Below are 20,834 nucleotides of genomic sequence, written 5' to 3' on the forward strand. Positions count from 1 at the left end.
CTCCCTTATAAGTCAAGTCTCTGTGTTTTTGTGCACTGAAACAAGACGTTTTTATATCATATGCAAACACCCTAAGGCCACATTTCAGCTTGAGTATGAGAAAGCTGTCAAATCATGCATTAATATTAGTCCCCAAAGAAATCAACCACATGGCACATAGGTTACTGACTCAACCTGCCTGATATTTGTAGTAGAGCATGTGAAATCACAACCACTAGTATAGATTTTTGACGTGTGTGCTGGAACAAACTGTAAGCTTTTATGGTAGCTTACACTTAAACTTTGATCTTGGACAATGTCCCGGTGGTACGTGAATGCATGTGTGCATGTATTGGCACAGTCTGCTATGTTCCACAGGCCAGCATGTCTTTGAATTGTCATCTCCTTCAATTCAAGGTCACGAGTACACACGCGTGCCGGCAGCAATAACACACTTCGCCGTGGATCTCCAAAATGACTCCTGTAGTCTTCTTCCAGTCCGGGTCAGAGGCAGGAAGTGAGCTGGGAGAAAAGGAGGAAGCAGAAGCAGCTCTCTCTGGCTGCAGGTAGTGACCCTGAACCTTGACCTCCAACCTCAGCCTCCATCAGTCTGACAATACACACTCTGACAAAACGCAGATGTGCAAACACGGCAGCGTTGCCTAGAATTTTCCAGATATTGAAAGAACTGTGTCTGGCAGTCTCAAGCCTCTAAACAGCTGATCTTTCCAGCACTTTGAAATGGAGTATAAATCTAAGCAACCAAGTCCTTCATAGATCAATAAAGACATTAAAGTCCATAATTATAATTTACTTTTTTATTATTTGACAACAACAATAACAGCATGTTGCATTTGTTCACTCATTACATTTACAGAAGTGGTCAGGAAAGCTGGATTCATGGAGTTTGTTCACACAATCATCCATCCTTCCTTCCTTTATCGAACTGTTTGACGATGCTGGAGGAACATCTGATGAAGAGACTGTTACGTCATAAACCCTGTCCAAAACACAACCCTTAGACCTGTACCCGAGAGATTTAAACCTTTTAAAGTATCAATGATGTCTCAATGGTCGCAGAAGCTGTTTTTGGACAGAGCCCATGCCTTTGGGAGGTGACGGACTTTCTGGAGCGGCCTCACCAGTTCCAGAAGAATAACCTGCTGCCATGTTTTGAAGGCTCCAGTTTACCCTCGATGGGTGGGTTGGGCTCTGGACGTGGTCTAGAATGGTAGGGGTTCTCAGGGAGGGGCCGCGTGGTGGCCACTTTAGTCACCTGAGAAAGAAAAGGAACATGGACCCCATGACTTTTCACAAACATGGTGTACAACGTGTATATTGTGTCCATATCTGACTAGACAGTAAAACTCTATGAGCTCAACACTGATAAAAACTGAGAGATCTAATAATCAAAGAATGAGTGAACAGACCTTACTATTGTAAAGCAGGGTTAAAAACCAGTAGATTGTCGAGTTAAAAAACTGTTTTAGTTTTTTCTGAATAAAACCCAGCATACTCTTTGTACCATACACCTCAGAGGTTTTTTTTCACATGGGGTGACATTCCTCCTGTGCCTTGAACTGCTGAAACCTTTTCCATTCTCCTCTACCTGTTCCAGCTCTTCCCGATCATGACTTGCGTCCTCTCTGCTCTTCTTTATCTGGCTCATCCCTAATATCTATTTTTTCCCCTCCTTTGTGCTCTCTTTAAGACTTCTGGATCTGATCTGTCTCTTCTTTATTCTCTCTCTTTGTTCTGGACATGCTCTTGTCTTTCTCTCAGCCTGAAGGGTAACTGTCTTTCCTCTCGCCTTTTTCCAAGTTTAGATCACCCCATTCATCTCAAACAAGTCTGTTCATTTGTTATATAACAACCAGATAAACTCAGCCAGTGAGTACACAGTCAAACTGGACATTTCTCAGATTAATCTGAAGTCATTTCTGTTCTTTTGTTTTCCTGCTCGTGGGATTTGATTCCATGAACAACAGCTCTGCCCGGTGAGTGCAAAGTGGCCAGAAAGTTGATTACAGCCATTCACAGAATCCCGGGTTTGTCCAAGTGTCTTTTCAAAGACCACAGAAATAAACGTCCAAAAAAAGCTATTATCGAGATCAGTTTATGGTCTTGTTTTGATTGAAGCTACCTTATTAGTGCTTGCCAGCAAGTTATGCAAGCTCCTGAAAAATGGCAATTTTATGAAAAGAAAAACCGAAGCAACATAGAATATATGATTTGCCTGCTCACAACTGGAGCTGAATGAGAGCACTATACGCAGATGCAATCAAAGCCTTTCGCACAGCCCATAATCAGCCAGAATAGAGCCCATCAACCGAGCTGTTCACATTCTGAATGCAGTCAATCTTTCACAAGTCTCACCTTAGACAGGTCTCCCAGCCCAGGTCTCTGCCACCCCAGCTTATCAAGGACGCAGCTGTCAAAGGCTTTCTGCTTCTGACGGCACTGGCGCAATTCTGCCATGTTCGAATAATCCAGACAGGTCCAGTACTCCGTGAAGGACTCAGCACAGTTTCCCTTGATTTGCCTACGAAGTACAGTGAAACCAGAGATTTAAATAAGAATTAAATCTGCATGAGAAAGAGTGAAAAAGTCCAGAAAACTTGGTTCCAATGCATGAGCTGGAACCCCCCCACCCCTTAAAAATAACATGTTTCAAGAGAGGAGGGAGAGGGGACAATATATATTTAAAATACCATAATATAGACCCTGGATAGATTTCTAAACAAATCAGATTTCATCATGTGCCTCAACTGATCAGATTCAAAATTTACAATGCAATCACATCAAGAACTTTAATAAAATTGTGCTTTATGACATATTAGTTTCAGTCAATAGATTTCAGAGGTTTCCAGTGCTAGAACTTCCTGAACTGGTCATGTGGAGGTGCTCTCTAAAAAGGTGGCTGGCACATGCCAGAAGCACCCAAGAATTAAACCAGGTCCCGGCTGCAATTACAGCTTTTCTCAAATCTTTCGTCATTATAATAATTACTGGTATTCCTCTTTCACAGTAACTCTCAGTTTATCTTTGGGGTCACAGTGTAGGTGGTTTGTTTTGGCTTTAGAATTAGAGGTCATGTGTTTTTTGAGAACCAGAAACACTTTCTGTTCGAGACATGCACACAAACACACAATAGCACCTTAGTTGCTGTCTGGGCATCAGGGTACAACCAAAGCTCAGTCCAAAACTTTCAGTAAACACAGACGCAGCATTTAGGAGTGAAGTAGCCCAGACCACTTCCTCAAATAGCCCCCATGGGCAGTTTTATAGACACAATAAGCTTTGTAATAGTTCATGCATTAAAATTAACAAGCCATTTTTCTGCTGCTCATTGTTTTAAAAAAGTAGCACAGAAAAAAAAACCCGACATAAAGGTTTTCTCTGCATCATACTGCAGTCACCACTAGTTGATTATTTTCATTTATTTCAAGATAACAAGCATTTATTGAGAATTTGGAAAAGAGAAAAACAACAAAGTGTAATAGCAAACAATTATAGTTTTTCATTAACATAAAATAAATAGAAAGTTAAGTGAAATCAAAATATTAAAAAGCTTTGTGGGAACAAAAACTAACTCAATAAGATACTACACTTGGTCCAAAATCACAGACAGCTTTAGATTAGGACATAATGCAAAATAACTTTTGAGGCATCTGACAAAATCAAAGAAAAACTAAAGTAATTGAAAGGTTGATCAAACATCTCCCGTGGGTATTTTTCAATGTATTAAAAAGTAATTTTTACATGGCATTAAGCATAAACATAACATAAAAAGTGGAAGGAGATGCCCTTCACCATCTCACCCTCACACTTAAAGGTAAAGATTTGGTTCTGCCCATAGCCTACCCCACTATTTAAAAGTTTTATTCTTTTGTTCCTTTCTTTTTTTTAAGGTTTTTTCTAGCATTCACATTAGCAAAAACATACAAGTTGTCTGCAAATTAATCACTTATATTTTCCTCCACAAAAGGCGCTGTGGCATACTAATGACACCATATGCATCATTTCACAAGAAATTTCTCAGAAATCTTGAAGACAATCAGAAAATCAGAGGACATCTCATTCAGCTCCAAATTCCCATCACTTAAGGTTCAGTGCACTGAGGAAAAACAGTGCGTGGAAATAATGGAGGAGGTAAGTGTTATAACCATAAGTCCTTACTAGTTTGGGCCAGAACTAAGAAGTTATCTTAAAACCCTCTACTCTTTTATGTAAAATCTGTTTGTTTAACTCATTCCCAAGCAGCGCACAGGAAGGTAATTTTCACCAATGTTCTCTCTCCGACCCTAAAATCTCTAATGGCAATTGCAAATTAATTTACTTGATCAAGAAAGATTGGTTTCTACACCCACTTTTACAAACAGATAATGGAATCAAACACTTACTAGCAGGACAGGTTACAAGAAACTGTGCAAACTAAACAACGTAGCCCCTAGAATAACAACTGTCGAGCAGCAGTCTTTGCAGCTTCAAAGCACATTTTCTACCCACATGTCCACCACAGAGGAAGAAATGTAAAATGTAAAGTCTTGACAACAGACCTTTTTTGACCAACGTTTCACATAAACTCTCACGCTCTGCACCCTTCAGCTGGCTCCAGAGTTCAGCCACATCTTCAATCACATGCTGACAACTGTTTCATTTTTTGCAATTAATGCCAATGTAACCACCTTTGTCTCCAAAAATTAACATATTCTGCCTAATCACTAGGTTTCTAGTCGCTTCACTTTTAGCTAAATGTCTGATCAATAAACTCTTTTAAAAAAAAACAAAAAAAAAAACAGGTAGTGCAAGCTTCATGGACGATTGTTTCAGACATTATGTCTATGTACAGGACAAGAATGTTGCCCCAAACAGATTAAAAGCTCTGAGTGTGGCTTACCTGAAGAAGTTGAGTGCACACTCATTGACTTTCCTTCCTTCTTCTAGACATTTTCTTGGATCTTTTTCCTCCCAGCGGCAAAGCATGAACTCCTTGTTTGGCTTGTCACACTGGGAGCCATAATGGTGGGCAGCAGCCTTGAGCACTGCAGAGGACACATTGATCTGGACAGAAACATGAAAAACAGTGACACTGGGTAAAAATGATTTATTAATTACCACAGTTATACACCAAGACATCAGTTTTTGAGGTACAGGATTAGATTTTTGTAGCTTGAAATTTATTGATATGTGATAATGAGCTTGATCAAGATTGTGAATCAATTTGTTATTCATCCAGCGCAGGGACATAATAGGTGCATGTGAATAGCCTAACTGACAACAGCTGGAAACTGCTAGGCTTGCTCCAATAGTAAAAATTCAGACTCAAACACATCCTACTCAGCCTGGATGTGTATATTATTTACTGAACTTGTTTATTAAAAAAATAGACTTTGTGATTTAAAAGGCACCACAAATGTCCAAGCCATTTTTCAGAAGACAACCACTTATTCTTCTCTCCAGCCACTACAGGGTGTTCACAGGTGTGTGGATAGTATTGATCTCTTATTGTAATTTTAGGACAAAAGTGATGGAAAAGTTCTGCATTTCTTTATAATAGAATAAAAACAATTTATTAAGTGCAAAAACAGAATCAGTACACATGGAGTTTGACTAGAAACACTGAAGATTTCACCCACAAAATTTTACACATGTATATATGTATATATGTACAGTCTCTTAGTTTTTTAGTTTTGTTAAGCGTATTCCTTTATATTCTATTAATGATGTGTGCTCTTTATTCTCTTGTTGTTACTGCATGGCGCTGCTACACCCCAATTTCTCAGTTTTGAGATCAATAAAGTATATCTATCTATCTATCTATCTATCAAAAACTTTGTATTCAGCCTGCACCCTGTCTAATAATTAATAATCTTACTATGACGTCTGAACCATTTCTGAGGAAAACCATTTATTCTTCTGTCCAGACACTGCAGGCATGCTCACAGGTTTGTGAATTGCATTATTTTATTAAGTAATTTCAGGACAGAAATGGTTTGCATTTCTTTATACGAAAATAAAATAAATCTGTGACTGCCTTTACAATACAACAACCAGTTATACTTCAAGTGTAACATAGAACAACAATATGAATTATTTAACATATGTAATTTAAATGACAGGACCTGCACACGCATGCATGTCGTTTATGAGACCTTTGTTGTGTCCATAAAAGTGTTGGAAAGACACAGATTGCTGCCAGCTGACATCTGACTTCCAAGGACAAGTTCAATGTGTCAAATATCACTGCTGCTAACATAAACAGGCCAGAGTTTCGGGGCAGCAAACGTACAAGTAAATTAAAGAGTCAGAGTGGGCAATGAAGAGTGCACGACAGCGTTAGTGATGGTAAGAAAAAATCTATCAGTTCCTGCATATTGTGATTCCTGTGATGCTATTTAATTACGGTGGTTTATAGATGCCGGATTATTCACACGCTTTGGTTGCATGCAGATACATTTGCTGGCTGATTTACCATTTTTCTAAGTTATCTAACTAATGTTCATTATCACGAAGGCAGGTAACGCCAGTGGAAAAAGTCAGAAGTTAACTAACTTAGCAATACACACCGCAGCTAGCGTTAGCAGCTAGTTAGCTATCATGTTCTGTCTTACAGCGTTTTCGATACTGATTAAACACGAACCGCTGCTCACCTCGTCAACGTTCAGCTCCTGCAGTGTAGGAATATCCACCGTTGTGGGCATGGCTTCGTTTCTGTACAGTAAAACAAACGCAGAAGATCAAATGAGCAACATTCAAGGTCCTCGTCTGGCTCCAGGACGAGCGACGAGGCCGGAGAAGGTCAGTTTACTGAGGCTGTTGTCAGCTGGGATGCGCGTACTGATGACGCAGGCAAGTCCGCGACCAAGACGTAAACTAGCGCGTGCGCAGTTGAGGAGCTGTAAAAAAGAAAGCAGAGCGCTTTAAGAGTTTATTCTAGTGCACTAAGAGAAACAAATATTCAGATTTGGATTTTGTCGTTTGTTTTTTTTTTTTCAAGTTTCATTTCGAAATTGTTAAAATGATAAAACTGTGACGAGTGACCCATTAATGCCGAACAATTTAAACTACAGCTCCTGTTTCTCTCCGCGGCCACGTTGCCATGGTAACAGTACACTGCCGTCGTGCAGTCTTGACTAGTCGATAGTTAATCCATGTTTTAGGTGCTTGTTTTTTTATTTTAAGAAGAAAGGGTGGTTGAAAGTCAAAATACTGATGGAGTTTACCGGAAGCAGTTATAAAGGAGATACAAAAAATGGCAGGTAAGCTAAATCGCAAGATATAGGGTAAAGTCAGGCAATTTGATACACTTTTTGGTAGATTAGCATACCAAAAAAAAACAAAAAAACACCCAAAACAAAACAAACAGACAAACAAGCAAACGAACGAACAAAACAACACTTAAAAACTCTGAATACTATGGTAGGTTTTGCTTTTAGAGCGTGTTATGTAACTGCTATATTTCTATACAGTAAATATTTGTCAGAGTAAAATATTTTAGAAACTTTGAACCTTCAAACACATCAAGAACCCCTTCCTCACTCAAGTGACATGCTCAGGTAAAATGGGACAGCTGGTAAGTTTTTTTTTTTCATTAAATCATTCAAGTAACCCCTGGCTATTCATTTAAAAAGACAACTCATGTTCTTCATCTTTTTTGCTTGTTTTTTTTTGCTGCCTGTTTCATCTGAGCCATATTATCTCTATTGTCATGTGTGTGCAACAATGATAGTTAATTTTAAACTATTGTGACTGATGCAGACTTACTGCATCTTCTTCAATATTTTTTTAAAGACAAAAATACCACAAATGTCTGTAATATTACAGGGTGGTACACAATAGCATAACTCATGGTTTTGTGGCACTAAAAACATGCTTGTTTTACTTCAGAAAAAGGTCTACCTTATTTTTTTTTTTTTTTGTCCCATGTTACTTGAATGCATGAAGAACTCATTCAAAACCGTTTTCCATAAAAACTAGTATATTGTGAAAATATTTAGATTTCTACTCAAACAGTTAATAACATGCAAAAAATCCTGAAACCATTTTGATTAACTACCCTTATCATTTTAGCTGTAGATTTCTTACTACCAAAAAGATAAAACTGATATTTCAAGTTCTTTCAAGTTATTTCAAGACAAATGGATGTTTCGTTTTTTGGTATGCCCATCCCAGTTATCTCAGACCAATACAAATTATTGTTTTATGTAAAGCACATTAGTATTAACAATGCAATAACACGTTCAGTGACTAGCTGCTAATATTAAAGAGCCCAAGATGTAGTACCTTATTTGTCCCATTTTACCTGATGTCCCAAGTCACCTGTCACCCCAAACCTGAAATAATAAAGTCACATAATTGGTTCACATTCTGTGTGACCACCTTCTCTCCCCTTCAGGATGGATGGAAAAGGAGAGTACACCTTTTCCACAGGGACCAAGTATAAGGGAGAGATGAAAGATGGTATGTTTCATGGCAAAGGAGTGCTTCACTTTCCAAATGGAAGTAAATATGGGGCCACCTGGGAGCTCGGCAGAGCTAAACAGGTGAGGAGCAGTGTGTGTGTCCCTGCATGCATGTCAGGATACATGCATCCACATGCATGACTGTGTGTTTCACATTGGTTATAGTTGATATTACATCTGGTCCCTTTTAGCAATCACTCACCGTTATTGTTGTAGTTATTAGGTTTCTTTCCCCTTTTTCCCTGCGTGAAGCTACAGTCCTTCCTGCTCTGGAGCAATCTTTCATGGGCTTTTGCCACAACAGCGGTCACTCCAATTATTATCATCATTTCAGCTGCGGTTCATTTGAAATGATAGCAGCTCTAAACCATGACTAACCCAAGCCCAGACTTCCCTGCACCTGCATCCATGCCAGCCCAGGAAAACCTGCTTCCATTGAAAACAGACCTAAACCATAAAATAAATGTAGAATTTGAAACTCTGGAAAAATCAGGTAACTTAAAGCCAATTTGCAACTTGCACCCCTCTTCTGAAATTTGTCTTGTGTCCCAAGATGTCATTTGTTTCACATAAATGCACATCAATACAAAACAACTTTAAACTAACCAATAAAAATTATACAATAAGCAATACAATCAGACAAGAAAAGTGGATGCAGTGCAAGATATGAAATACTTCTGTTACATTAAGTGTTTGACCCATGCACAGTGAAGCTACTTAGAAGACATACTTTGATTTAATAGTTTGACAGACTGAGGAACAAACAAGTCCCTTAACTGGTTCAATTGAGCCTGTGGGACTAAATCTGCTGTGTGATGGCAAAAGTTGATATTCTTCAAATAACATGTAAGAGGGGTCAGATGTAATATTTCCAGCCAGACACAACAGTCTATTAGTATACACAGCTTGACAACTTGACAATTTACCCCAAATCTTCAAGCAGATTCATTGCTGGTCTAGCTTAAAACTGGAGGGAGAGACAACTGTACCATGCACTGATTCAGTACTCCATAACACTTTGTATTATAGAATGGAAAAACAATAACAGGATCTATTTGTTTGCTCTATATTACCTCAGTGTCCAAATAAAGTAAATGCATTGTTGAACAAATTACTACAAACATGATCTATATATGCACTCCAGGATAAAACCGTGTTCATATAGATGCCCACCAGGAGGAAACTTTTGTCTTCTTTGGATTAATAATAAATGACCTCCACTCACACCACTACACCAGTGTGTGTACAAGACTAATTAATACTAGGATAATCTTCAATGCCCAACAAGTTCAACAATGCAGCATCATCTGAAAACTATGCGCTCCTCCAAAATGGCATGAATTAATGCCATTTGCATGATTGCAAAATTGATTATTGAACTTGAAGTGAATGTTGGTATGCATCCAGTTTGCAAAATTGCTGAACAAAGTATGTTTATTTTTCATTTCTATGTATCATTCCTGAGACACGCACGCACACACACACACACACACAAACACACACAAACACACACACATATACACACAGTTCACCCCAAATACCAAAATACATATTTTTCCACTTTTCCCTAGTGGTATCTGTGTAGACAGTTCTGGTTTTTTGAGGTTTTCAGATATCTATCTCTAAGGTTTCTGTCTTAACCCAAAGACAATGGAAGAAAATGTTAATTCTCTTGCGGTACTTAAAGCACTGAAAAGTGACATTTGAAAACCTCAACAGCAACTTATCTCTCCAGAAACCACGTCTAGGGTACGATGATAACCCCCAGACCTTGCTTTCAATAGTTTTCACGGGAACTGCCAAAGAAATGGCCCAGAGGAAAACTGCCAACAGCGAGGTCTGTGGACCATCTTGAGTAACATTGTTCCCGCCGTTGAGTTTTTTGAATGTGATATTTATGCTGCTCTGGGGAGCACAATAGACTTCCATTGTACATGGTGGTGGAAATTTTGGCACATAAAATTGAAACTGTCTGCACTATGTTTTATTTGTGTGTGGTGCGTGTGTGTGCGTGTGTGTGTGTGTGTGAGCGTGTGTGTGAGCGTGTGTGTGTGTGTAACTCGGGTTAATTTAGCCATTAAAATGTCATAATTGTACCTCCTCATAAGGGCTCATTTACCTTTGCTGATGGTCTGCAGTACCAGGAGAAGGACTGGGACTACTGTGATGGTTACGACAGGCGCTTCTACAGTGAGAGGTGTAATGGACTCAGACCTGAAGGTTGGTATTCATTTTCACGCTCATTCGGTCAGATGGCATTGATTCTTCTCTATCCCACTCCCAGAAAAACACACTCATAACATCTAGCCTGAAAATAATAATGAGCTTAATTAAAATCTGAATACATTGAGATTACAATGTATTGTGCACCTAAAGACATTGACTCAACAAGCGTTTGTTCTAAAAACCGAAAGATTCCAGATTCACTTCTTATTTTACTGAATGCCTTTCTCACAAAGCAGGATAACTATGCCAGCTTGATCACTTTTAAAGTTAAACCTGGATGGCTCTTTCTCTTTCAGTCCATGTTCAAGATTTAGCTAGATGTGTTACTCCTTATGAGTCATGATCTATGTCCATCGCTGGCCTGATAAACGTCGCATCACTTTACCCATATGAGCAATCCATAAGACACTCATCAACTTCAACATTTATTGGTGAAAGCTATTAGAAATGGCTGAGATTAATAATAACTTGTGTTAGTAGTTGTAAACCACCATCATTCATAAAGAACAATTGTTTTATTCACACAGCTCAGCTCACTGATCTGCATCCACCACGTGTCATTCCTGATGGATGCTATGATTGTGGAGATGGTTTCTATGATCCCAATACCAGAGTTGTTACTTCCTACACTGGCAGATTCCTCAGGAATGCAGGTGAGACAGAAAATAATAATAATAATATAATATTTTCACTGTTGTCACCCCATGACACCAAAAATGACAGGCCCACGCCAGAGATGTTCATGTAACACCTTACTTTGATTCATAATAATAGTAATGCTTTGCAACTAAGTAATGGATACCGTCCAACCTGGATATACTTTGAGATATATGTACAAATGGAACAAAAGCACTACAATCCAGATATGAAACTCATTTTTTACAACATCTCTATCATAATCCACATCGTACCTCAGTTTCTCTCTCCTTACTTTGCTCTAGTTGGTGCACACTTGTTTTCCCACTAATTTGAGGCCAAATTGGCTCCATCTGAGTGTTGAGTAATATCCAGGCATCTTAGCATGTTGGGCCAAGAAAAATGAGAAAGATGAAAGTCAAGAGCAAACACAAATTTCCATTTCAAATTAAGTATACACAGTTTTTTCTCCAATCAAGCATCTTGTCAGTGATAGATGGCTCTATGTTAAATGAATTTAGTAACTTAATGAAGCAGTATCACTGATCAGAATTCCAGTAAGAATGTTGCTGTTGAGTTAGCCTTTTTCTGGGGCCTGCTTTAGTGTGTGCTCAAGCTAATGGTTTGTTCAAGTGCTTTGCCAGAAGTCTCTTAAAATGGCAAATATAGAGAAATGAACAGGCAGACATCTCCAGCATTGAATGGCTAATGTAATGTTTTGTTGTTTGTTTGTACATCCATCATCGCATACCTGAACAAAGTTTTCCAGTTACTGGCTGGATTGCACCAACAAGGCTTCATTCAATCTAAGATTAGTTGTAATCATACTTTAGCAAAATCAGATTTTAAATGATATAGAACTCTCTGTTGCACAACTGAAAACTAATCACTGTTAATCAAACTTAAGTTTATTGCAAAAGTTTGATGTAATCCAGAATTAAGTTTAATCAGTATGGAGAGTATGCTTACTTACCCAAAATTGAAACTGAATTCCCCTTGCTGTCAGGACATAACAAATTGTAAAATTGAGTTTAGAGTTAATACTGGATACTAGTTTTAAGTTTTTGTGCTATAAAATTAGCCTAAATTTAATCCAGGTTTGAAATAAAAACTCAACCTTTCTTAAAAGAAAATTCAATTTAATCTTTGTGAATTTTAAGCTAGTTTTAAAGTTTGGTGCATTGTTTTTCAAGGAAAAAAAAACACACTCAGGCCTTTACCTCAATAACCTTCATGAGTTAAAAGCCATATAATCTGCCAAATACTGCAGGAGCCATTGTTGCCTTGTCATACAAGATTGTAGCTCTGTGTAAAATCATGTCTACTTTTCAACAACTCTACTTTTCAAAGAACAGGCCCTAGAAAAACTGAAAACACTTTAAAATATACTTGAATTTGTCTCAGGCAGGGCCCTTTGTCTTAACCTATTTTTTTAAACTGTGTCTCTGAAAGCACACAGTGTGGTCATATGGGATGGATTTGATAGCAATGAACCTATGGAGTGATGTTAAATGGATTATCCCTGCATTCTCTGATGGAAGATTATTGCTACAAGTCATCTGATAAGCATGCTTCTATAAGCTATTGCAGTCATTTCAAAACTTTTTTTTTTTTCATTTTTGTTATTTGTCAAAAGTGGAAAATTCAAGACACATTTTTTCCACTGAAGGGGTGCCTAGTTTTGGAACTCCTGATTTGAAGTGAATGTGGTCTGTCAGGTGTCCAGATAGGAATTCCCAAATTCTGACATCCTCTGCTCGTCATGTCTCCTATGATTTTACATTGCTAGACAAGGTTGTGAAATAGGCAGCGGGCTGTGGATGCCGTTTCTTAGTCCAGCTTTATTTCTGTGCATCAAGTGTTTGACATCATAGTACTTTTCATCACAGGTACATGCATGGGGGTTTCGCACAATCTTGCAGGAGTCTTGTAACTTTTAATTATTAGAAATGCGTTCAAATCAGACATTTTTTGGTATTCTCCCATCTTTAAATTAATCAGATAGAGTGCATCATCAATGTCTTGATCCTCATCTGATGATTTGAAATGTTTTTGCTCATACGCACGCAGAAACGTGCCAAGCTTCGTAAGGTAAATGTATTATTTCAGGGGCAGAATATTTGTATTCAGATGAGCTACTTGCAACATAATACAGATTAGTTCCACAAGCACACACATCTCATTTACATATGTGTGGAGAGACAGAAGGAAACGGAGAAGATCCACATCCTCACCAGATGTCATCAGCGTGTGTAAGAAGACAAAAATATGTTTTGCAATTCTTCCCTTGATGCGGGTTGTTCATCATCATTATAGCTCTGGTATTGATCAGAGCAGTGACGGAGGGAGAGGAAGAGAACAAGAGAAAGGATTTTTTTGGAAGTTGAGATGAAAAAGAAGAGGAACTGAACACTTTCCAATAATCCTCTGATGCTGTTTTGATTTAGATAAATGTGGAATCAAACAGGAACTATTTAATTGATGTCTGCCTTTTTATGGCAGCATTTACGTGCAAGGGATGTGTGTATATGTGGCCTGTGCTATATTTCACATACAATACCTAAGTGTGCTCTCCTTCTTGACTTGGTATACCATTCTTGAGAAGAATGCTACTGTATCCTGTATGGATTTATTTTTCAACCCTGGGAGGTGAAGGCACATTTGTCAGAGTGGGTGTGAAGACAGAATTTATTGCCTCATGCCTTCCGCCCAGGATGAGGACTTGCGAGGATGATGGGACACAGGGAAGACCCGCCCTCCCAGAGGGGACTTTTGCAGCAGCAAGGAAAGAGGAAGGAGCTCCCCGTGTAGCTACTACAACTGGTGGATGTAAGACAAGGAAGGACCGAACCCGGCCAGTCTCATATCAAGAAAAGTTGCAAAAAAGATGCGTATGGAAGTGGTTTAAGCTGCAGATGATTCAAGTTTTACCCCCCTGAGCTTAACGTTGTTGCTAGGAAATATCAGGCTAAACTTCACTCACTGGCCAAAACTGACCTATTGCAAAGTCCTGCCCCCCTTAGTTACTGTTGCTAACATGGACAAACAGTCCTTTCTGGCATAATGCCAGGTAGCAAAACAATAGGATCTGCTGCTAATATTCCCCAAGAGTTTATAGATTATTTTTGGAGTTGGAGCAATTTCTTGTCACCAAGGAGCTGCCGTATGGGGGGATATGTTGAAAATTCTGGTATATTGTGAAAAAATGCAGGATGATGGAGGAAATGGAGGGTGGTGAGAGTAAAAGTGTCAGTAGGGATTATTAAGTGGGAACCACCCGGTCCAGATGTGTCCAAAGGGTTCCAATTTAAAATGTGGCATCCCTGAAACACATTGTTGTTACATTACGTTGTACAATTGTTTCAAAACTTAAAGGGACAGTTCACTCCAAAATAAAAAATGCATATTTTTCCCTTTACCTGCTGTGCTATTTATTAATCTAGATTATTTTGGTGTGAGTTGGAGATATCAACAGTAGTAGTAGATGTCTGCTTTCTCCCCAATATAATGGAACTAGATGGCACTCGGCTTGTGGTGCTCAAAGCGCCTAAAAATAGCTATGTCTTTGTGGAAATCATGACCCGGTTTCATATAAACCACAGACCTTGTGAGCAAATTCATGTAGGCACTTTTTTCTTTCCGAACTACACTTGTCAACTTTATCACTTTGCAGAAGGAAGCATGCATCTACTGCTAGCTCATCTTGAAACGCTTAGATCTCATGCTCTCAGTACAATGAGCCTCTCGTCATTGATTAGATGCATGCTTCCCTCTGCGATGTAATACAGTTGTTAGGTTTAGTTAATAAACAAGAGACTTGTGCTACTGACAGCACAAGATCTAAACATTAATTGCGTCCTCCCGGCTGAGCTGTAACTTAAGTTAGCTCAGTGGTGCTAGGTGAGCTAGCAGTAGATGCACACTTCTTTCTGCACAGCGATATGTTACGATATGGTGTACAATAAGGTCTGTGGATTATCTTGAATGACTGGGTCATGATTTCTGGAAAAAAAAACATTACTGTTAAGTTTTTCAAAAGGATTTTTGGTGCTTTTAGTCGCACAAGCCAAGTGCCATCTAGTTCTACTATAATCGAGAGAAGGCAGACACCTCAACAACCAAACACCTTTACTGACACTTGTACTCACTGGACTGACACTGGTTGTTGCTTCCTATCCTCTTGTTTGAAATTACATTGTCTCAAAAAAACAAATTCTTCATAAGTAGTCCATTAAATATGTTTTTTGATTAAATTTAAGGAAAAACGTGCTGTTCACTCACAGAGCCATGCTTTACTTTATATTGTGAATTCCAAGTTTCCTTTGAGTTTATAGCTTTGGAGAGGAAGCGAGGCACATCATCCAATGAACAATCTATACAAAAGTAGTCAGGCGAGGAGTCAGACAGGTTATTTGGATACAAAGTCACCTCCTGAAATTCACAGAAGACAGAGAGAAAGGAATGTCTGAGTGTGTGTGACTGTGATGACTGCAGGTGGTGAAAGATGAACATTTAGGGATTACCGACTTTGTTTCTGGCTTTAATGTTCTTCCCAACCGTCTTCATGAGCGTCAAAACCGTGCTACTGCCACAGTAATTAGTCATTTGGTATGACACTGCAGTTTTTCATCTCCTCACCTCCTTTCTTATCAGGGTGGGTAAACTAAAGTATCTGAAAAGAAGAACAAGACAATGTGTCAGTATACACTGAGTAGTTGGCATATGAGCTGGCAGACTAAGGACTCGCTTCAGGCTATTCTCATAAACTGTTTGTACGTTTACCTACAAAATGTAATGCACCCAAATTCATACATATCTTGCGTAATCATGGGACAGTAATTCGTGCATAGACGGACCCCCCCCCCCCCCCCAAAAGCAAAATTAAAGCAAGATGTGACCATAGGAGACGACAAAGACATTTTTAAAAATGGCATAACGGCACAAATCAGTAATATAGTAAAAACAGTTTTCCACCCACATGTTGCTGTGTAGACAACCGCCCTCTACAACGTTGCTTCCGCTAAAAAGTTTCATCATTATTACACCATCCTCCATCATACCCTCCTTTGTTGTTTTGTGAAACTTTAACACTTTCTAGTGCCATCTATTGTCTGTATCTATGCTGTCAGAAAGGACATGTGGAGGTATGAGGGCAGTGCCATTTACCATGTTTGAAACAAACAGATCTGTTTTTGTGCATACAGAAAGTATAAATGAGCCTAAATCCACACTGCTGTACGTTTTAAGACACAAAATGCTTCTAATGAAGTTCAGTAATTGAGATTTGAATATTTTTTTATTTGCTTTTTTACTGTGATGTGAACACATTTCAACAAACATGTGCTTCCACTTACTTCCACCTCACCTCACTGTCATAGTTAACCAGCCTAGCTTAAACAAAGCAAACTGCAACACAATGAAGCGATTACCGGTAAATCTGAAACACAAATCACACAATCAACAAACAACTCCAAAAGGCTATTTTTATCCCCCAAAACTTCCAGAGACCCATAATTGTTCTTAATTTGTCACTGCTGATGAAGATTGTTTCTTAAGTTTGAAGGTAGAATATAAAACATTTGCATTACTCTATAAAACTACAATTAAGAAAGAATGAGGGGAAAGATACATAGGCCAACATCTGCACAATCAAATCCCCACCACGGGCTGATTGAGCGTGTTCTGTTATTACAAACAAACACACACACGATCAGTTGTGTATATTCTCTCTTGGCAACAGGCAGCAACAGTCGGCAGCGGTGCAGGAGGCGGCAGCAGCTCCAGCAGGGGCCATGTGTTGCCATTTTGTTTGTAGCACTTTCCTGTTTCTGGAATAACCGCTTCCCTTTGAAACTCTGCGCAGAATGCGCTCCACACTGAAAACATTCCACTGCCAAGGAAAACACCTCTGGTGACCAAACTGCTGCCCCTCCCTTTGTCCCCGTCCAGCCGAGGTGTTTCACAGACAGATAAAATCAGCTGGGGCCCTGGGGAGTGGAACATATCCTCACGCTGCCTTTCCTGAGACTCTCATTTTTCATACATCAAGAAATCACCATAAAACAGGATTCACATGTTAATCCTGTGAGCTGTGACAGATGGATTAATAATTTTGAAGATCAGTATCTCGCTTTCAAAGCTAGGAACCTGGAAACCGTCGCTTTTTTCTGTGATGTCATCAAGACACAAAGGCAAGGGCCGCTCAGCTTGCAGTGAATTGGAGACAGATGACTTATACGTGTGCATTTGAATGTTTATTTGAGCTTTCACATTTAGCTAAGTTTGATTTCGCTGTGGTGCCTCCAGTTGGAAACCACAAAATGTGCTTATATTAGCACAGTTGACCCTGAAGTTAAGCCCCTCGTCTTTCGGTGGACCTGCTTAAGAGTTTGACATCACAGAGTATCATAGCCCCCCCGTTTCTGTGAAACCCAGCAGAATGCAGTCGTCTCATATGCAAATCAGAATGGCGCAAGAAAGCAGATTTTTGCTTTTGCTCATTAGACTAGTGTCCCTCTGTGTGTGTGAGTGTGTGTGTGTGTGCGCGCGCGCATGTGTGTGTTAATTCGCAGCCATTAGACTGGAAGGAAACACTTTTCCCTCTGAGTGTATTTTAAGGATTAAGATAAACAGACTTTAACAAGGTGCCATTATCGCTTCCCCACACTCTCTCTCTCTCTCCTGTGTACATTGCACAAAGGTCGCCCATGCAAGTTGTTGCAGTCGAGACTCGGGAAGGATATCAACCAAAAAACTCATAAACAAGTGTGTGTGTGTGTGTGTATGTGTGTGTGTGTATTAGGCTTGCAGCGGTATACCGGTTTCAAGTATAGTGTGGTTTGAAAATTGACAGTTATCATACAGTGTGCTTTTGCTTGTCATCGGTATTGGAAAGAAAATTAAACCAAAGAAAGAGTCTCGCCTTAATATAATTTATTTTCAAAAGGATGACTTTTGCACTTTTACAAAAATGGTTTCAAGTTTCAGTTCTAACAATAAATTGTTTATTCAACCAAAAAAAGCTTTCCCCTTTTATTCCTTCAAGGGTCAGTGTAACTGATAATAATGATGAATATTGTTTAATACAATATACTGTGATATATTCTAAGATGGTTATCATACTATAAAAATCTTATACTGTTGCAACCCTAAAAGGCACTTCTCTAAAGATTAAGGTGATGATCCGTGGTGTAAGGTGCTTACAACAGGCCCCAGCACACAATATGATGGGCACACTAATTAATAGCTATGTGACTAAACTAGTTACCATTTTTATTTTCTCTTCACGTAAACAAATAGAGACTTGACACTGGATAACACGAACATACCCAAAATCATCGTTACCTATAAATAAATACCAAAGAAAATAAGGAAATATGATTTTTTTTTATTTATAGCTTATGTACAAAAAGCATAAAATTTCTAAATTTTGGTATAGATAGCTACTGACTATTTTACAAAAAAAAAGATGGAGGAAGGTTTTCCTTTTCAGAGACATATATTGCAATTCTTTTTTAATTATGGGGAGTTCTTCAAATGCTATCATTTACACCCCTGATGATGATACAGTTAAGGGTTTTCCAGAAATTTAAACTATACATTTGACAGTATCATTACTTTATTGATATATAATTTGATTTTTTATTTCTGTTTTTATTATTCTTAATGCAACATCCCAATTCACAGAAAAGATGAAAAGAATCATTAGGTAGGTAAGTTAAATGTATTGACTTACAAGAACGAGCAAATCACAAAAATATCCTGCTGTCCTCAGATTGCAGGAAATTACCTAAATATATCAGCCACCTGTGCCCTCAAATAACCCAATGTACCAATTACACATGACTTAAATCCTGAGATAAACGCTGCTATACAATCTCAAGAGGGCAGAATTACAGCAAATATAAAAATGTCCCTATCTAATCATCATTAAGGCAGGTCGTGCTTTGTGGCTAATAGAGGTCAGTTTAAACCTAACGAGGGAGCGACGTGTAGGCTGCAATAATTACCTTCAAATGCGCCACAAAGTCTGTTTGCGTGGCAGCTGTCCGCGTGTCCGATACGTTCAATTGACCTCCCGATCAGAACAGGTAGACAGAGGAGGCAGAGACACAGAGGAGCGGGGTTTTTAGGACTTGAAGTGGCTGTTAGTGTTGACGCCTGGCAATTACGCACAATCAGTCCAAGAGCTGCAGACCTGCTCCCCCGTACAATGGAGCCCCGCGCGCAGTGCAACCTGGGGGTGAAGCCCGCGTGCTGCTCAAGTGCGTGCAGCTGCGAGCGCTCCAGAGAAAGCTCACTTCCCCTGCAATTAGCTACTCATTTCAGTTTTAACAATGGAAAAACTGGTTTATTATCAGCTCCTCTGCCAGTCGTTTTGTTTTTTTTAAAAAAAAAATTGGCGTCCATTTTTTTGGTGGGCTTATTATTTATTGGTGTCTGAAGTGGCTCTGAGAAGTTATTTTCTCCTAATTGTCAGGCTTATCTTGATTTGACAATTTTACCCAAGAGTTGAATGGCACTTCACTGTTGCAGCCTCACACACAAAATGACCTGTGGTTTAATTATGCAGGCTATGGTGATTAGAGTTTTGATTGAAAGGCTTTACCTTTACACTTAAGTCTGTGTTTTGTTTTGTTTTTGTTCTTTACTTATCTGATCATAGCACAAACACTGAATAGAAACTATTTACTTTTAGTCTGTTTCCAAAAACATATTGAAAAAAAAATCTTAATTTCAGAATACATCTTTTCAACAGATGACTCCGAACATGAGTGGATTGTGCGGGCTTGTCGGAAAGCTGGGGATGAGGTTGTTGGTGTTGAGCCTGAAATGTCTGTTGCAGCCACTACTGAAGTGACCAGCAATATCAACTGATCCATTTATTTTCAAACTATTTATCTGTATGAATTCCTTATTAAAACTGTAGGAAATTTCTTGTTTTTTTTCTTGTGTAAGGAATAAATGAAAAGCAAAAAAAATGTTTATGATGTTTCTTTTTCTGATTTATGTACCTTTTTAAAATCCTCCTAGTAATCCACTGCCAGTGCATTCATCTTTATTTCCATATACAGTTTGTGGCCTGTGTGTGTGTGTGTGTGTGTGTGTGTGTGTGTGTGTGTGTGAGAGAGAGAGAGAGAGAGAGAGAGAGAGAGAGACAGAGAGAGGGAGGGGTAAAGGTTTCAAAAGCAAGAGTTCAAAAATGTACAAGCAACACAGTATGTGTCCAGTTAATTAAAAAACTGTGATCATTTTCAATGCACTGTTTGTTTTGAGTTTAGTTGTTGGTTGTGCAAACAAACTATATTTATATGAAGTCCATTTGATGTCATCTGCATGCCCTTTGGAGACTTTTACCATGAAATTATCACTTTTCACAAGGTCAAAAGTTTATAATAATATCTTGGGAAATATCTTTAAGTTTCACAGCATGCAAATACATGTATAATTTTCAAAATATTATAATGAAGGTGTAATATTCATAGAATGTGTCAGTAAATAAGATAAAATGAAGGTTTCATTAGGTCC

General features: G+C 38.7%; 2 protein-coding genes and 1 long non-coding RNA gene across 3 annotated transcripts; 1 reads left to right on the forward strand and 2 right to left on the reverse strand.

Moving 5' to 3' along the window:
* Window positions 1-782: 782 nt before the first annotated feature.
* ndufa8 (NADH:ubiquinone oxidoreductase subunit A8) lies at window positions 783-6,823 on the reverse strand. The gene is made up of 4 exons (XM_042509511.1): window positions 6,633-6,823; window positions 4,880-5,043; window positions 2,356-2,521; window positions 783-1,255 (listed from the first exon to the last, which is right to left on the reverse strand). The coding sequence occupies exons 1-4, from the start codon at window positions 6,681-6,683 to the stop codon at window positions 1,118-1,120; spliced, it is 519 nt and encodes a 172-aa protein (XP_042365445.1). The 5' UTR covers window positions 6,684-6,823; the 3' UTR covers window positions 783-1,117.
* Window positions 6,824-7,179: 356 nt separating this feature from the next.
* Window positions 7,180-20,183, forward strand: morn5 (MORN repeat containing 5). The gene is made up of 5 exons (XM_042508698.1): window positions 7,180-7,241; window positions 8,378-8,525; window positions 10,553-10,664; window positions 11,198-11,323; window positions 20,065-20,183. Exons 1-5 carry the CDS (start codon window positions 7,195-7,197, stop codon window positions 20,181-20,183), a joined length of 552 nt encoding a protein of 183 aa, XP_042364632.1. The 5' UTR covers window positions 7,180-7,194.
* Window positions 15,598-19,561, reverse strand: LOC121959429. The gene is made up of 3 exons (XR_006106909.1): window positions 19,316-19,561; window positions 15,834-15,978; window positions 15,598-15,737 (listed from the first exon to the last, which is right to left on the reverse strand). It is a non-coding gene; the product is annotated as an uncharacterized LOC121959429 (long non-coding RNA).
* Window positions 20,184-20,834: the final 651 nt, after the last annotated feature.

Source organism: Plectropomus leopardus, chromosome 20, assembly GCF_008729295.1.
Source record: "Plectropomus leopardus isolate mb chromosome 20, YSFRI_Pleo_2.0, whole genome shotgun sequence".
Taxonomy (NCBI): domain Eukaryota; kingdom Metazoa; phylum Chordata; class Actinopteri; order Perciformes; family Serranidae; genus Plectropomus; species Plectropomus leopardus.

Bases quoted from the DNA above. Each gene is read 5' to 3' on its own strand.
- ndufa8 (XM_042509511.1), bottom strand. From the start codon at position 6,683: ATGCCCACAACGGTGGATATTCCTACACTGCAGGAGCTGAACGTTGAC. The intron at 5,044-6,632 runs GTGAGCAGCGGT...GTTTCTGTCCAG, and splicing joins AGGAGCTGAACGTTGACGAG to ATCAATGTGTCCTCTGCAGT. The intron at 2,522-4,879 runs GTAAGCCACACT...TGTACTTCGTAG, and splicing joins TGTGCACTCAACTTCTTCAG to GCAAATCAAGGGAAACTGTG.
- morn5 (XM_042508698.1), top strand. From the start codon at position 7,195: ATGGAGTTTACCGGAAGCAGTTATAAAGGAGATACAAAAAATGGCAG. The intron at 7,242-8,377 runs GTAAGCTAAATC...TCTCCCCTTCAG, and splicing joins GGAGATACAAAAAATGGCAG to GATGGATGGAAAAGGAGAGT. The intron at 10,665-11,197 runs GTTGGTATTCAT...TTATTCACACAG, and splicing joins TAATGGACTCAGACCTGAAG to CTCAGCTCACTGATCTGCAT.